This window comes from Papio anubis, chromosome 6 (assembly GCF_008728515.1).
Source record: "Papio anubis isolate 15944 chromosome 6, Panubis1.0, whole genome shotgun sequence".
Lineage (NCBI taxonomy): Eukaryota > Metazoa > Chordata > Mammalia > Primates > Cercopithecidae > Papio > Papio anubis.
This window is the reverse complement of record NC_044981.1, coordinates 152,790,577-152,808,497: the sequence shown is the minus strand read 5'-3', so window position 1 is coordinate 152,808,497 and position 17,921 is coordinate 152,790,577. Positions and strand designations below refer to the sequence as shown.

Genomic DNA, 17,921 nt, shown 5'->3' with positions numbered 1-17,921 from the left:
ATGAAAAATAAACTAAAATGACTTGCTGTCGCATTGTGCACAATAGCAAATGCTATAAAGCACGAATATTGCCTCTGATTTAGGGCTGGATTCTGAAAACATGTTTGGAAGTCATTCAGCCAGCTCCAACTACAAATGAGTAAGTGATGGCCATGAAGACGGACTGACATGGAGTTTGATTCATCTCATCAGAGGCCTTTGGCCCATTTACACTCAAGGCTTTATTTATTCAAATAATTTGCTTTATTCCACCCCTCTAGAGAAAAAGACCAGCAGACCATCATTCCACCCCTGTTCTTTGCAAACAATCTAACATAAACAATGTCAACAAGAATCACTGCATTTAACAAACTCCAGGATGCACCACGGCACTGTTTGTAAGATGTAAATGGAGTCTTGTTTTATTTCACTGTTCTGCTAAATTCAGGTATCTGCCTCATTTTAGATCTCGGTCCCCTGAAAAGAGGCTCCCGTGCTGTATTCAGTATTGTCAAATGTGCAGATTCAGTGAGCCATCCCAAACAGCGAACGTGAAACATGACCTACATGATGTCCATTTAGACATGGATGATTGAAGGGTTACTATACTGTGGTGACCGTTGGCATTGCTTGCCACCCATCTCTAACTCTCTGACTATGGCACACAGCAGGATGGTTCCTCTAGCATTGGGTGGGACTGAGCAACTGGCTCTGAGCACTGGATTGTGAGCAGATGTAATGTGTGTTGCTTCCAGGCTAGAGCTTTTAACAATGCCATGCAAAGATCCTCCAGAGTATTCACCTTCTGCCAAGGTGACCAGCAATGTTCCAGATGGCAGCTGCACTGCTAGCCTGGGGTCCAGAGAGATGCAGTGACAGCACAAAGCAGCGCCCCACACTCGCAACAGATATCTGGCAAAGGCAGAAATAAACCTCTGCTATCATGAGCCGGGAGCGTTGTTTGTGACCACAGCATAAACTGGCCCCTCTCACCCAATGCCTCAGGTACAAGGTGCCATGAAAAAGGGCTTGGTGTTGATTAAATTGAGTTGATCTAGTAATAAGTTAACAGATTCGTGTAATTTAGTATCTGAAGTAAAATGTTATTATCTTGTCAGGGAAAGGTCCTTCCGCCCATAGTTTACTTGGGCCCCCAAGTGATCACCGTGTTCCAAAATCTGTATTAAATAGACCTAAGCAAAATTGAAAAGGAAAAGTTACAGTTATAACCTTCCAAACTGCCAGCTCCAATTTATTGGTCTGCCAAGGTTCTTAGTTGTAAACAATAGAAAGTACTCTGGCTAGTTAAGCAGAAAAGGATTGATTAAAGATTTATTAGTTTACAGAATCTCAAGGGCAGAAACACCATCTCCAGACATGCCAGTGTAGATGACATAGCCTCATTGCTGGGCATGGACACCACCCTGAGCTCTGGATGCCTCTGCTAGAATCTCAGCCACTGAGCTACTCTGTAGCCCTCGTGTACCTGCTTTGCATCTGTAGGGTATAATCCAAACTCTCATGCAGGTGTATCTAAATGGTGAAGCCTAGGTCACATGAATGCACTTTGAGTGCAAAAACAAGTGGCAATGATTTTTTGTTTTGTTTCTTAGAAAGGAAGAGAATTCCTCACATACAGGAAAGATATTCAAAGGTGTGACCAAAAAGAATAGTAAATACTCACTATATCTGTGGTAGTGCCTAATATGGATAACTAAGGTCTTCAGTGCTCATTTGAGTCATAATCAACTTCCAGGGCCTTCCTGGTGCCTGCAGCTCTTCTTTTTCTCTCCAGTAGGGTTTCAATCAATCCCTGTTTGTACTACTTTCAGTTGGGTCTGTCACTTGCAACCCAGAGAGCCCTAACTGATACAGAAATAATCATGCATTAAAGAATCCCAGGCTAGCCAGTTGCAAGGAGGGCTGTGAATATTTAGATGCCCTGAAGAAATTTGCAGATTTCTTTTTTTCCTGCGAGGTAACTATGCATGACAGAAAAAAAAAAAAAAATCAAAGAATATGAGACTTTGGTTTGAGAACCCTAATTGGGATCACGGGCTAAATACTGATACTTAGGTTCTCTACTAAAAGTCCTCAAAATGGGGGTCGGGCGTGGTGGCTCACATCTGTAATCCCAAAACTTTGGGAGGCCAAGGTGGGAGGATCGCTTGAGCCCAGGAGTTCAAGACCAGCCTGGGCAACATAGTGAGACCCTGTCTCTACAAAATAAAATAAAATAAAAAATTAGGCCAGCCACAGTGGCTCATGCCTGTAATCCCAGCACTTTGAGAGGCTGAGGCGGGCGGATCAAAAGGTCAGGAGTTTGAGACCAGCCTGGCCAACAGAGTGAAACCTCATCTCTACTAAAAATACAAAAAATTAGCTGGGTGTGGTGGCAGGCGCCTGTAATCCCAGCTATTTGGGAGGCTGAGGCAGAAGAATTGCTTGAACCCAGGAGGCGGAGGTTGCAGTGAGCTGAGATTGTACCACTGCACTCCAGCCTGGGCAACAGTCCTGTAGTTCCAGTTACTTGGGAGGCCTGAGTTGGGAGGTCGGGGCTGCAGTGAGCCATGACTGTGCCACTGTATTCCAGTCTGGGCAACAGAGCAAGACCCTGTCTCTAAAAACAAATAAATAAATAAAAATAAATAAGTAAAAAATTAATAAATGTCTTCACAAATAACTTTTTACTTTAAAAAGTATTACATACACATAGATCATGTGGGCATATATTCACTGAATTAAAAATGTCAGTAGTATACCCAAGGTGCCAACTTATTGTCAATGCTACTTGGAAATAAGGCTATCTATAAGACTATATGTAGATAGAGAAATAGTTAATGTTTAAAGAAAGATAGAGCTAGTTAGATAGGTATAGACATATATTCATACACACACACATTGATGTTAGGGTCCAGGATTAGTAAAACCAAAACTACCCTATACACTGTTTCTAGGTGCTCAAGTCCAAGGGCTGGTTGAAATAACAAAATAACATAGGAGAAAAACAAAAACCTAAGAGCAAAACTGCATAAAAATTATACTGAATACTTAAGGCATGCCAAGGACTTCTTAGGGTAACTTAACGTTTCTCTTTTCACTAAGAATGGCTTCTAGGATAGGGCAGGGGCCCTTGGCCTTTGTTTAGGTCACGTGGCCTGAGCCAGCTGATCCAGGGTGAATATCAAAGAGAGGAAGCCCTGGAGTCCAGTGAGGCGAGCTGTATTGCAATAGCACTTGAGGGAGAAAATCAAAGGATTCAGAAAGCTGGGATTTCCATAGCAGCCCTTTTCCTTCTCTCCTCCACACCGCAGGCATTAACTCTTCCTCCAATTCAGCGAGAAATCCCAAGGTTTCCCAATACATTTCATTCTAAAAAATGTAATTGTTAATTATTATAGGCACATAGAGTTGTTTATTCTTTAATTCTTTTTTCCTTCCTTTTTTGTTTAAGTTAGGCTAGAGCCCAGTTCCTGTTTGTAACCAAAAGAATGTTAGATTAACTAAGTCTATTCCCCTACGATCTTACCCTCCCCAATATCCAGCTCCAGCCTTAGGTAACTCATCTTCCTTAACGGCAGCAATTTAAAAGGACCTTTGGCTTTTCTGAACCTAGTAGTCATGTGCCACCCTGTCACTGAGCTTAGCAACCTTAGCCTTGATTGTCACTTTTTAGGAAAATAATTGCTAATTTTAACAACCTCTGGCTTATAGTTGTAACTTCAAATGCCTTCAGAGATCAGACAGGTGAGGTAAATAGAGAGAATGGTGAGCTGGACCTCACCAGACTCACTATAAGCCCCATATAAATATATTTATGTTCAAATACTTAAAACACTGTGTGGTTCAAATAAAATTCATGGGCCAAATTTACCTCCTGAACAGTCAACTAGCAACCCAGCTTGCTATTGGTTTATATTACATATGGGTCTAGATTATAAGGCTCTTAAAATTCAATTTTCATTCAATTACTTGAACAGGATAAAAATGCTTCTTGCACAGCAAATTTTCCTATCTTTTTTTTATCAGAACATAAGACATTAATGGAGCTAATGTGAGGTATCTAGTGGACCCAAGTGGTGTTTTTAAAAGAAGCTTATCAATGCCGGTAGATTCCTGCCTCAGTGTGTGTCTTATGGTAAGTGAAACAGGCTCATGTTACTTTCTATGAACCACAGAATAAAGCATGCCAAACTCCTTAGAAACACAAGGACTCCAAAGGTATTACAGCACAGATGGAAAAACTCAAATGCCTAGCCTTGACAGTCTTTGGTTTAACTACTTGACCTGATTCTCTTCACAGACTAAAAAGGAAATTCAATTCTATTTGAGAAAACTGACAAGACATTCTTTTCCTTGGAGAAAATGGACTGGGACAAATTACACACAAAAAGCTAAAATCTCCAGCACCAGTGGTTGAAAAACAATCGAGCCTGTATTAGCAGTTCCTTTGCCCACAGAATGCTCTCTGAGGAACTACGGGGTTTGGAAAAAGTGCAGGCCTCTATTCTTCATCCACGACACATCAAAGTTGTAATAAAAACCTGCTTTTCTTTGTGCAACTAAGCTACTGCTATTTCACACCCACATATTGCTGGAGCTTATTCAATTACCCTCAGTGACTTTGTTTAAAATGAAAATGCTTTGCCTCCTAAGGACAGTGTGAGAGGACTGATTAATGTTGCTCCCTGAAGAACAGAAGTGTAGGTACACAGACAAAAACCTAAAGAGCTGGAAACTACTGCTGGGCCATGTTTCACAAGCAATTCAAATCTACCTTCAAGTATTTTGTAAAGCGTAAGGACTCCTAAGGCAGTTGGATATATCAGGGGGCATCCTATGCCATTTTTCCTCTTTCTTCTTGATGACAATCACAGAATTAGAAAATTAAGAGGATGACAAGAAGTGAGAAAGAAAAACTAAATTTTGCCATATGGTTTTTCAGGAGACGAGGAAACAGTTCTTTTTTTTTCCTCCCCAGCCCCCCCCGACACATGGTTCCAAAAGATCTGTAACTAACGAACCAAGCCAGCACATTGCTGGGTTCTGGAGCTCTGTGACTCAGAAGTCACTTTTCTATCCAACATATTAAATGTCAAGTAAAATACATCCGATAAGAGAGATGAAATTTTTTCGGGAAGCTTGGCCACTGAGTGAGTGTCTCTCCTTTGCAAATGAGCCCTGTATGTTGCATCTGTTTTTTAGTCAGATTGCCAACCTATAAGAGATAAAACATCCACCCAAGAGCTGCATTAAAAAGCATAAATCATGGAGACCATATCTAGTCCTCTATAAATCCCTTCAAAAAGAACTTTATCCATAATAATAAAGGTCTGTTTCATTTAAGAAAGAAAAAAAACCCAAACAGAAACACATGCAGATAGAAAACAGAGAGAAGATGAAAGAATCACAGTGATATTTTTATGCATGCATAGTATGCGAAATTTGGAGACGAAGAGTCCCGACAGAATGCTTGAAGAATCTGTAATACACAAGAATATATAGGTTCCAGGGTGCGCATAATCAGAAAGGGCAGTATTTATCCATAATCTGTCATCGGCTCTCATTTCGCAAAGCTTGAAGATTAGAACCCCTGATGTCAAAAGAACTGAAAATATTTAGAGCTAGTTCTTGCATGGCTCCGTGAAGAAGGGGATGAGGGAAGAAAGAATTATATTAGGACTACACTTCACTACTCTTTTTTATAGTAGATTGTTTTCTTTAAGAGGAGCATAAGCTATGATTAAAGTGGCAGAATTTTGGTGCCTCTAACATCTGGTATGGAAGCAGAGTAACAAGAAATACTTGGCAACCCGATTATTTCATGCAGGTTTTCATCTACCCAGAAAGTTGTCCTCAAAATAGAATGGAACTTTTTCTCCTTTATCAATCTGGGAGGTGCCTGGGGCAAAGTAACCAAGAACCTAAGAGTGTTGTTGATCTGTATTCTCAACAAACAAAATCTAAATACACTATGATCCAAGGAGTTTAACAAATAGCTTCCTAATTTTATTCAATTACTTAATGGTATATTCAGCTTATATTACACTGCTGCCTTGATATGAGGCTGAAAAGAAACAAGATTTGTCCCTAGAGAGACATGGGGTTATTGAGCTCTGTTCCCAGAAGTGGGAGGATGGATTAGATAACTGATCTTTCTATAGTTTTAAGGAATATTTTAATTCAACTGTGAAATAATGGGAGAATAAAACAAATTCAAGATCATCACTATCCAGGGATTTGGGGAGGTTAGATGTATATCCTGAAAATAATAGCTAGGGAGAAGGAAATCTAAGAACATTTTTACCTTAGGATGCTAAAAACTTAATATTTTAGAAATAGCAAAAGGCTCATTTATTTCTTATAAATTTTTAACCAAAGACATTTACTGTTACTGAATAGGCTGAAATAGTAAGATTTTTATACTTTCACATATTGGGGTCTCAGGAGTAAACATTTACTAGGGATCACTATGGGAAATGCAATCCTTCCCATCAAGAACAACTGTGGAGACAAAACATTCCATCCAAAATGGATTATCAGGACTCAACTTGTACAAAGCAATGCACAAATCAGACTCTTTCTGTTGTCATTCCAAGTGGGGGAGGGGTCAGCATGAAGCAGGGTTGCTATGGGAAGGTTTCTGCGCTATGAACCTTGACTTGAGGAATGTCCAAGGATGAAAAGGTCAGGAGTCATAAGAAAGGGGGATGGGGCCTTGCAGGTACAGGAGTCAGCATAAGCCACCTTTGTAGGTTACAGTGAATGACATTTGGAGACTGGCTGAGGCTAAAAAGCTGGGGCAGACTGTAGAAAGCAAAGCTACCATTATTGAGAGCTAAACATGCCAGGCACAAAGCTAAACATTTCCTTTACTTTTTTCCCTAATTTAATTTTAATAAAACTGAGCCCCAGGCCACAGGCTCAGATTGCTTCTCTTTGTTAGCCACACTCACTTCCTAGATGACCACATACAATCTCTCAGTTTTAGTGCCACTTGTACTTGGATGACTCTCAAATCACCACCTTCAGCCTGGACATTTCCTCCAAGCTCTGGACTTACACGTCCGGCTGCCTATTTGACATTTTCACATGTATGCCTGAAGGGTATCTTAAACTTAACGTGCCTAAAACCTAATTCCTGCTTTCCATCTATCCCCCAAACAAAACAAACAAGAGAGAAATAACTGCTCCTCCTCATCCACCTTCCAAACACATCCAGAAACCAACCACTTCTCACCACCTCCACACCTACCACAGCAAGCCACCCCCATCTCCAGCCTGAATCACTGGGGCAGCCTCCAAGCTCCTAGCGAGGATGGGTGTGAACCTCCCCTCCAGAGCCCCACTGAGTCTACGCATTCCAAACCTGTCCTTTGTAGGACAGGCTCCAGCCATCAGTACTGTTGTCTGAGGTAGAGACAAAGAGTTAAGAGTAATTCTTTGACAGGTGACAGCAGAAACAACAGATGCTGAGTGAATCTAAAAGGAAAACTGCAGGGTGGGGTTGAGGGTGTCAAGGATGGGATATTTGAGGACATCCACAGGGGAATAAAAGACGTCCCACTCTTAAGAAACATCACACTGTTGGCTAGGCGCATGGCTCACGCCTGTAATCCCAACACTTTGGGGGGTTGAGGCGGGTGGGTCACTTGAGGTTAGGAGTTCGATATCAGCCTGGCCAACATGGTGAAACCCTATCTCTACCAAAAATACAAAAATTAGCCCGCGTGGTGGTGCATGCCTGTAATCCCAGCTACCTGGTAGGGTGAGTCAGAAGAATCGTTTGAACCCGGGAGGCAGAGGTTGCAGTGAGCCAAGATCAAGCCACTGTACTCCAGCCTGGGCGACAGAGCAAGACTCCGGCTCAAAAAAGAAAAAAAAAGAAACATCACATTGTAGGTCAAATGTCCCCCGCCTTGAGCAGCCTTTCTTGACTCCCCAGGCAGAGCTGAAGGCTCAATTACAGGCTTGGAAATCACCGGATGCCTGTGCTAAGAGCCTCCTCCACGAGAATCTGAACTCGTTTTGTGCCTCCAGCACCTGATGCCTACCTGGTAAGCCCTTGGCAAAACTGTGCTGAATGTTTAACATGGTGTCACGGACAGTGAGTTAGGAACTTGGAGAGGAAGTGGCTGCTTTCTTCTGGAAGAGCTCATTAAGACTTTACACAGGAGGTGAGGTTTGCAAGATAGAAAAAGGTATTTCAGTTTATCCAGGAAGTTAGCACTGATGGCCCAGCAAGGAACAGCAGTGGTGTGGAAAGACGGAGGGCGAGGCCCGAAGGAAGCGAGGAAGGGAAGCCGCGGCAGCAGTGCTGGGCTGTGGTGCTGAAAAGTAGGCTAGCACTGGGCAGCCGAAGACAGCAGCGAGGCAAAGGAAGAGTTGTTCCCTCCCCTCCAGGACCGGTGGTGGGAAGCAAGGTGGAGGTGGGGGGGATGTCTAAAAGAAAGGACGAATAGCCAGGCAACGGAAAGTAGTTGCTTTGGAGAACGTGGTTGAGGCTGGAAGCAGGAGTTGATGGGTAAAGGGATGAGGAGAGCTCATACCTGTGGTTCTTTTCATTTCCTTGTATGACGCAAATTACCGAGCTCCAAAAAGGAGATGAGCCCAAAACCTTAACAATCAGAGGCTAAAACTGGACTAATCAAGTAGGTGTGAGCCAACAAGTTAATGAGGTAGGAGGCACAACACGGTCGAGAATTATAAGACAAACCCAGGTTTTTACTTGGGTCCTCGAGGATCCAATTAACTTCTCATTAAGTGGGGCTGGGTGCTCGGCTTCTCACCGGGCGCCAGCCTCCAAGCCCCCAGCCAACGCCTGGAATGGGACTCCAGGGAAATTCGGCCAGCTGGTGGATCTTCAGCGAGATGACAGCAGTGGCGTGGACAGGCCATTCACGGTGATACCCACCCAGCTCTGTCCAGGCCTCGAGCGGAAGGCTGGGAGCAGCACAGCACACGAATGGCAGCTGCAACGCCCTCCTTTCCCTTTCCGTGCCTATCACGCAAACCCTCCCCTACTAAAATGTACCCTCCGTGAGAATAGGGCTCCGTCCTTCTTCGCCGGAAGCGCGGAGCCTAGAACGGCGCCTGGCCACGGCGACGCCCAACAAATACTGGCTGAATAGTGAATGAACTCCGCTCGGCCGCACTTCAGTCTATCTGGGCACTGAAGGATGCGACCCGTGGAGCCGCCTAAGAGAGCACAGGGGGAAGAGAAGAAGCGGAAGCGTTTTCTTCCGCGGAGGTCCCCGCAGGACGACCTGCGGGACCCGAGCGCCGGGCTCCGTAGCGGGGTCGGGAGGGGGATTCTGGTCCCAGGCCCAAGACCAATGGCTTTGCAACTGACCTTCCGGCGGGGGCGCCCGCGCGGGGCACAACAGCCAGGCTCCGGCGTCCCGCTCCCGCCGTCCCCCGGCGGCGCCCGGCGCCCACTGCGCACGTAGGTCACCTGCCTCCTGCTGGCGCCACGCGGCGAGCCCGGCGCAGGCTGCAGGTGCGGCCCAGGTGGCCGCCAGGCCGGGCCCGGCAGGGCGCTGCGGGCTGGGGACCCGGACCCGACGCGCCGCAGGTCCGCGCACAGCCGCAGGCCGAGCAACAGCGCGGCCCCGAGTAGACACCGGCGCAGGGTGCCGCAGCCCCTCCGGGGAGGCCTCTCCCGGGCCATGGCGCTACCCTTGGGGTCCCGCGGGCCGCGCCTGACCGGCAGCAGTGATGTAGCCCCGCAGGCCGGAGCGGCCAGCTGTGGGAACTCCCCCGCGGGCCGGGGCGCGGGCTGAGACCCGCCTCCCTCCCTCCCGACCGAGGAAGCCTCGGCGTAACCTTATCCTGTCCTGCCGAGCGCGCCCTGCCGCTGGAAGGGTGGTGGGCCGAGCGCGGTAACAGGGCGCCCTCTCCGTCCCTCCGGAGGTGCCAGGGCCCGGTTGTGCAGGGTCCCTCAAGAGGTGCCCTCCGCCCCGGCCTCCAAAGCCTGACGGAGCTGAAAGATATAGGGCCAGAAAAAGCGCATTCCTAACGGGATCCCGGGCCATAGCTTCATTTTCTGATATTAGTGTTGTTGGAGAAACACAGGAGGAGGGTAGGTGAGCATACAAGGAACAGTCAAGCAGTGTGCACCATTAAGCACAATGTAAAAATAAATAGCACTTAAGCCCGGGTTTACAACTTCTCTCTCTCTCTCTCAAGAAAGAAGGGATTGGGGAGAAGAGAATAGCACTCAATGCAGAATAATCAAATTAGAGTTATTCTATATCTAAATTCTGCCTGAAGCCACTTCGTACTTTCTTTCCGTGTTATGAAATGTGTGGGGGTGAACAAGGAGAGGGAAAAAGCCAGCTAAGACATCTGACAGCGGGTGGGGGCTGGGGGTGGGGAGAGAACAGAAGTTACCATGGCATGATGTAAATCAAATTAATTTAGCTCCAAACACACACCTCCCTGCTGTCTCGCAGAAACACAGAGGGACAAATTTATCTTTCGGCACAATGCTCCCCAGCTGGTATTTCCATCACCACCTTGACCTTAATTAATCAGACTGAACTCTCACAGCCTGAAGTCCAGTGGTGGATGCTCCATTTTCAACTGTTAGTAGAATCCTTTCCCACAACCCAGTTGGGGTGGGTTTGGGTTTTAGGTTTGAGTTTGGGTTTAGAATTTTTTAAGCGGTGGTCACTTTTCTTTCTTTCCTTGCTTTACTCTTTCATTTTCCATGCTTCCGTGGGAGACTGCGCCTGCCGACCTATTCTCTTCCCCGGTAACAGCCTACAGCATGGACAAGAGACAACAAATACGGAGCCCTACCTCCCTGCCCTTTTGAATGTTGGGTATTTTCTGTAGGGAGGCCTCGTCTCTAAAATCCTCTTCTCTTCCTGGCTTAAGAAAGACCCAATTTATTCCCTGCTAGTGAACAAAGCAGTTGGGCTGTTTCTCTACATTTAACAAAATATCTCCACCCAATCTAGTCCACCCCCTGGCCACACCGGGTCCTCAGGATCCTGAACGTTCCATTAGGGTTGACTTTGGCTTTTTTCTTAGATGAGTCCAGGGGATATTGCAGATGGATTCTATTTTAACAAATTTAAACAAGTACGAGTTTTTCCTTTACACAAACTGAGAGCCAGCCTCACATCCTGTGACTATTTACTTGAACTGTGTTTGAACCGGGACCCTGCCATTCAAGCACTGTGAGACTTTCCACAAAGTACTGGACCTCTCTGAGTTTCTGTTTTCCCATGAATAAACAGACCTATATATATGGCAGGATTATAAATGTTACATAAAATATTATATATTTCATGCCCAAATAATACCTGGCTCACAGAAGGGTCTCAGTAGTAATTACTTTTTTTATTTACCATTAAAGAAAATCCTGGATGTTGTCACGAAAAAGAAAAGGTAAGCATTGATTCCAAAGTGGGCAAAGATAAAGTATAAGGAAATTTACAAATAATTTATACAGTATTCTCTGGAATTCAGAGTACCCAATAATTTCAAGACAATAACCATTAAGCATCAAGAAACGAACTCTGTTAATATGTATAAGAGTTTGTAGGGTGCTTGATAAACCTGGATTGGTAATGTCTGGTGTAGACTTTACTGGAAATTTTATTTTCTATGCAGTCAACACAGTGCCGCTAACTAGAGAAGTAATCTTTTAAAGATCATGGTGCCACTAGCGTGTACCCTCTGCTCCTCTGTTGAGTTTCTCTCTGGGGGTGGGGGGAAGTATAAGCAGTATTTTATATTATTAAAATGGGGATATTTAATAAGACTCTGGGCTGGGGGTGGAGGATGGAGTGGGGGTGCATACAAAACAGTGTAGTTCTGGAAGAGAATGGGCAGGATGACCTCATATTTTCCTTTATCTCATTTCTACAGTTCTCTAATAAAATGTTTTCATTATGGAAAAAATTTCAAATTACATGGAATATTTAAATAGCCTTTTATCTTGTGCAGTTGTGTTTGTGTCTATGTGTTTATTACTAATAAAAAGGAACTGTTTATATGTATGTAGCATCAATTTTCTGGAAGAAATCTATTTTTAACTTCCACACAGTATTTTCCTGTGTTGTGGATGATAATGAATAGTAAAATGGGTCAGACTGTGGGCTGAAGAGGCAAATCTAATGGATCACTGTTGTAGCTGACAAGCAAGCTTTCATTCACGACCTTTGCTTTTCTTATAGAGTTGAACTTGTCTCAGTCCTTTCTGGATGTGTCTCAAAAATGCAGATAATCATTAACCACTGTGTCATAGGTTGGTTAATTAGACAAGCAGGTCAGTAAACCACAATAGCAGCTTTCATCAGATCACAAATTACATCCTCCTAGAGGTTTTAGCCAAGAAAATGCATGAAATAGAACATTTCTAATCCCCTAAACAACATGCATTTCAACTTGGACACCTGCTGTAGTGCAGTGATTCTCAACCAGGGTTGGTTTTGCCCCCCTCCAGGGACATTTGGCAATGTCTGAAGACGTTTTTGGTTATTACCACTAGGGGACGCTACTGGCATCTAATGGCTACCTATTAACCAGGGATACGGCTAAGAATCCTCCAATGCAAAATATAGCCTTCCACAACAAATACTTGTCCAGCCCAGAATGTCAGGAGAGCGGAAGCTGAGAAAACCTGCTGTAACTCTAGATGCGAATGTGGCCATTTTAAATTATAGACTGTCCAAAGAGAAAACAGAGCTGACAGTATCCTCACCTCCATCAAATGGTTATTTTTATCTCACAATGTGACATACCCAGTGTGTTAGTCCTTTTTTTGTGTCACTATAAAGAAATAACTGAGGCTGAGTAACTTATAACAAAAAGAGGTTTAATTGGCTCTTGGTTCTGCCTGCTGTACATGAGGCATAGTGCCAGCATCCGCTTTTGGTGAGGCCTCAGGAAGTTTACAGTCATGGCAGAAGGCAAAGGGTGAGCCAGTGCATCACATGTTGAGAATGGGAGCAAGAGAGAAAGGAAGGAGCTGCCAGCCTCTTTTAAACAACCAGATCTCCCATGAACTAATAGAGCAAGAACTCACTTATCACAAAGAGGGGATGGTGCTAAGCCATTCGTGAGGGATCCACCCCCAAGATCCAATATTTCCCACTAGGCCCCACCTCCAACATTGGAGGTCACATTTCAATATGAGATTTGGAGGAGACAAACATCCAAACCATATCACCCGGTCTGAATTAAAGTAATCAAATTTACGAAAAAATGAAGTTAGAATGTCTGGCATCAACATCCCCCATCTCCTCATCACCTTTTCTCTATGTACATGCTCACTGTGGAAAATATACACACGCAAAAGAAGATACCAACATTCATAACATGGTTCAGATATAGCTATCCTACACATGTAGATGGTTTTCAAAAATGAAATCATATTATACATATTTCTTTATAATGTGCTTTTGTAACATAATATGTTATATAGTTTATGTATTAAATAATATGTTGTTTGAAATTTGATTAACAACAATCTAGTGGGGAGATGGGAGAGAAGTGTGAGTGTAAATGAAGCAAGAATGATTGTGAGTTGATCATTGTTGTAGCTAGATGATGGGTTCACAGCTCTTTATTTTTGAGCATATTTGAAATTTTCCATAAGGAAAATGTCCTTAAACAGTAACCTGTTAACTACAACATGTACCATATTAATCATTCTTCCATTGTTGAACAATTGGGTAATTACCAGTTTTTCATTTTTATAAACAATGCTGTGATGGACATCTTTGTAGCTAAATCTGATGGAGCAGATGTGCAGTGTGAGAGAAAGAAAGAAGTCAAGAATGATTCCGAGGTTTTTCCTGAGTAACTGGAAGAATGAAGTTGCTGTTAGCTGAGAAGGGAAAAACTCAACTAAGAGCAATTAGAGTCGAAAATCCAGTATGATTTTGGTAGTCCCATTCAGTTTGGGAAACCTACTGGATATCCAAATGGAGATGTGACATAGGCAGTTGGATGTAAAAGACTGAAATTCAGGGGAGTGGTGAGGGCTGGAAATAGAAAATTGGATCGTCAGCATACAGGTGTGAAATATCTGAAGGCTTAATTCTGGGATTCACCAGTTTAAAGTCAGGAAGATGAGGATCCAACAAAGGGTACTGAGACAGATAAGCAGTAAGGTAAGAGAATGTGGTGTTCCAGAATCCAAATGAAGAAAGTATTTCTAGAAGTAACAGACTGAGAGGTCTAATAAGATGTGGACTGGAAACTGACTGTAAGATTTGGTAACATAATGCCTTGTTTATGATGTCTTCCCCAACTAGAATGTAAGCTCCATGAGGTCAGGAACTTTGTTTCCATTGATTATTGCTATAATCCTGGTGCCTAGAACAGTATCTGGCATGTAGTGTATGCTTGATAAATAGTTGTTGAATTGAAGAGTGAGGAATGAATCAAGTCTGCATGCATTCATAGTTATTTTGTCACATTAAATTCTTAAAAGTGGAATGCTACATGAAGGCAAAATCATAAGTCTTTCAGTGTGAAGTGCTATCATTAATTTTTAAGTCCATCAAAAAAGGCTGTTTTAATCCCATTTAAAGCCATCAAATATTCCTTTGTTATTGTTGGGAAACTTCAAAGGGTACCCTTGAGCCAGCCCCTAACAGAAGAATGAACTAAGCGAAGTTTATTTTTGGTTCCCTCTTATTCTCCTGTTGCTACACTTGAACCCATTCTTCAACTCCCCTCAAATGCCAATCCCAAGCCACATCCCAGATAGGATTTGTGTTCACTGGACTGTCAATTAGTTTTCTCCTCTCCACCCTAAAGATGTAGCTAAATATTAAGATACTAGCTCAGGCCGAGCATGGTGGCTCAGGCCTGTAATCCCAATACTTTGGGAGGCTGAGTTGAGTGCATTGCTTGAGCTCAGCAGTTCGAGACCACCTTGGGCAACATGGTGAAACCCCATCTCTACCAAAAATACAAAAAAATTAGCCAAGCATGTTGGTGTGTTCCCACAGTCCCAGCTACTCGAAAGGCTGACTAAGGTAGGAGGATTGCTTGAGCCTGGGAGGTTCAGGCTGTAGTGAGCCAAGATCATGCCACTGCATTCCAGCCTGGGTGATGATGGAGCCAGTTCCTGTCTCAAATAGATAGATAGATAGATAAATAAATAAATAAATAAATAAATAAATAAATACATACATACATACATACATACATACATACATACATAAGATACCAGCTCACCATGACTTAGGACCCTAACAGAAACATCTGTGTTCAAAAAGAACCCATCAAGATGAAAGCTTTCAAGACCTAGAAGAACGAAGTTATAATAGAATGACAGACATTGGAACTGCTATTTGAGGCTGGGAGCCCTGCCTAAAATCACACTACTGCCTATTCCACAACCAAATAAGGCTGGCTCTGGGCTGGTCATATGGAAAATGCCTGGGGAATGTCTTAATGCCCAGACCTGGCAGGGAAAGAGAGCACAAGGCTTCCCTGACACTTTTTAGCTCCCCCTCACACCGTATTCTCCCATTCTTACTCTGACATTTGCGGACTTGTTTTATCCTTCCTCTACCAGGGATGTTTCTCAGGCATTGGGATGGGGGTCTTCATCACTTCTGCACAACCAGCAATACTTTGCACGGGGTAGGCCTTAATCATGTCTCTGGAATTGTTAACAGACAACAGACATTGCACCCCAATTCTGCTGGAGTCAGACTCAAGATACCACAGTTCTTGTTGCTAATCCATCCTAACCTAAGAAGAGTCATAGTCAACCCCGTATTGGCTGGCTCACAAATAATAATACCTCCAACCTGGTACCTTTTGGTTTCCCTGAAGCAACTTGGAAAGAATCAGGCAATGCATCACATAAGCCATTGGGGGACAAAGAACTGAGGTCAAAGATGTGGCTGTGGGGAGAACAGTGCATGGACAGGGTGAACACTGCAGTAGTGGCTCTGAGGGAACCCTAGGCTATGGAGCCCTTGGGCAGGAAGTTCTGATGAAAGATGCAACACACACACACAGACACACATACCCACTTTCTCGGATGTGTTCGGAAAACACATCTGAGGCATTGTTAGAGAGGTTTATTCACAAACATTAGCCCCCACAATGAGACATTCCTGGATTCTATGACAATGAAAGGGCTTAGATTAAGAATGATCAAAACATCGCCTTTTTCATAGGACCACCTATACAGTGTGGACCCTCCTGCACCTTCCACTCATCTCAGCGTTATGACACATGCCAGAAATAATCTCCCAGCTACAGATCACTTTGAAGTCAAAAACAATCCTGGTTAAAACTTTCCCAAAGTCAAGGGCTTTTAAAAAAAATCTTTTAAGGTCAGAAACGATTACCAGGGAACTGTCAGGATAAAGTGAGGCACAGCATGCTTAAAGGCAAATATCTCAGGGCTGTGTCATTTCAACTCAGCTTGTGAATATATTAAAAATCCTGAGGTCAAAAGCCATATTTCTTTCTCATCACATTACTGCTTTTGCCTTGGGGAAAGGCTAAGAACTGTATTATTTCAGATCATAATACGGAGGCTCTCACACTTACGTGTACATGAGAATCCCCCAGGGAGTTATTAAAAGGCAGGTTCAAAAGCTCCACCTCCAGAGAGTTTTAAGTCAGTGGTGACTCCCCCAAAGCTAAGCTACAGGTGGTCCACGATCAAACTTTTAGAAACCCTGGTACACTGGCTCCCACCATGGTGACGGTTGAGGGTGGGGGCGGGGGGCAATATGTAGGGAGCAGTTTTCATTACAAGGTATCCTTGTACCCATGGTGCAAATGTTCCCCCTCAAATCTCTAAGCATAGTTACTAGCAAAGTTTCAGGCATTAACAAGGGGTCTTCATATTCAAAAGTGCAGGAGCCCCCTTGGCAGCCCTTCTGTTCTCCCCCCAGCACCTCACTGGGAAGTGAAGGGAGTGCAAAAGGAACTTTCCTTCCTTCCTTCTTTTCCTCCCTCTTTTCCTCCCTCCCTCTCCCCCTTCTTCATTTCTTCCTTCCTTCATTCGCCTATGTGCTCTGGGAATTTCCCAAAGCTGTAGAGTGAAAGGAAGGAGTTGTGATTACCCATAGGTACCTTGTACGGTGAGAGCCTGTCCCTTGATTATTCTGATGAGGCAGTAGCACCGAGAAGTCTTCAGTGCCCTAGCTGGGATGCAATGCCCATCAGCTCACGAGTTACCCTTACCCTCTGTGCTTTGTTCCCTCATCTTTAAAATGAGAAGAATAGGCCGGGCGCAGTGGCTCAAGCCTGTAATCCCAGCACTTTGGGAGGCCGAGACGGGTGGATCACGAGGTCAGGAGATCAAGACCATCCTGGCAAACACGGTGAAACCCCGTCTCCACTAAAAAATACAAAAAACTAGCCGGGCGAGATGGCGGGCGCCTGTAGTCCCAGCTACTCGGGAGGCTGAGGCAGGAGAATGGCGTGAACCCGGAAGGCGGAGCTTGCAGTGAGCTGAGATCCGGCCACTGCACTCCAGCCTGGGCAACAGAGCAAGACTCTGTCTCTAAAAAACAAAACACAAGCCAGGTGCAGTGGCTCAAGCCTGTAATCCCAGCACTTTGGGAGGCCAAGACGGGCGGATCACGAGGTCAGGAGATCGAGACCATCCTGGCTAACACGGTGAAACCCCGTCTCTACTAAAAAAATACAAAAAAATAGCCCGGCGAGGTGGTGGGCGCCTGTAGTCCCAGCTACTCGGGAGGCTGAGGCAGGAGAATGGCGTGAACCCGGGAGGCGGAGCTTGCAGTGAGCCGAGATCGCACCACCGCACTCCAGCCTGGGCGACAGATCGTGGCTAACACGGAAAAGCCCCCGAAAATACTAAAAATACAAATAATTAGCCGGGCGTGGCGGCAGACGTGCCTGTAGTCCCAGCTACTCGGGAGGCTGAGGCAGGAGAATGGCGTGAACCCGGGAGGCGGAGCTTGCAGTGAGCTGAGATC

General features: G+C 44.5%; 1 protein-coding gene across 1 annotated transcript in view; it reads right to left on the bottom strand.

Annotated features, from left to right (window-relative positions):
* METTL24 (methyltransferase like 24) overlaps positions 1-9,685 on the bottom strand; it is a 112,672-nt gene extending 102,987 nt beyond the window's left edge. The window contains exon 1 of the mRNA XM_003898312.5: positions 9,332-9,685. Within this exon, the coding sequence (XP_003898361.1) occupies positions 9,332-9,649 (318 nt within the window). The 5' untranslated portion in view covers positions 9,650-9,685. The remainder of the gene's footprint in view (positions 1-9,331) is intronic.
* Positions 9,686-17,921: the final 8,236 nt, after the last annotated feature.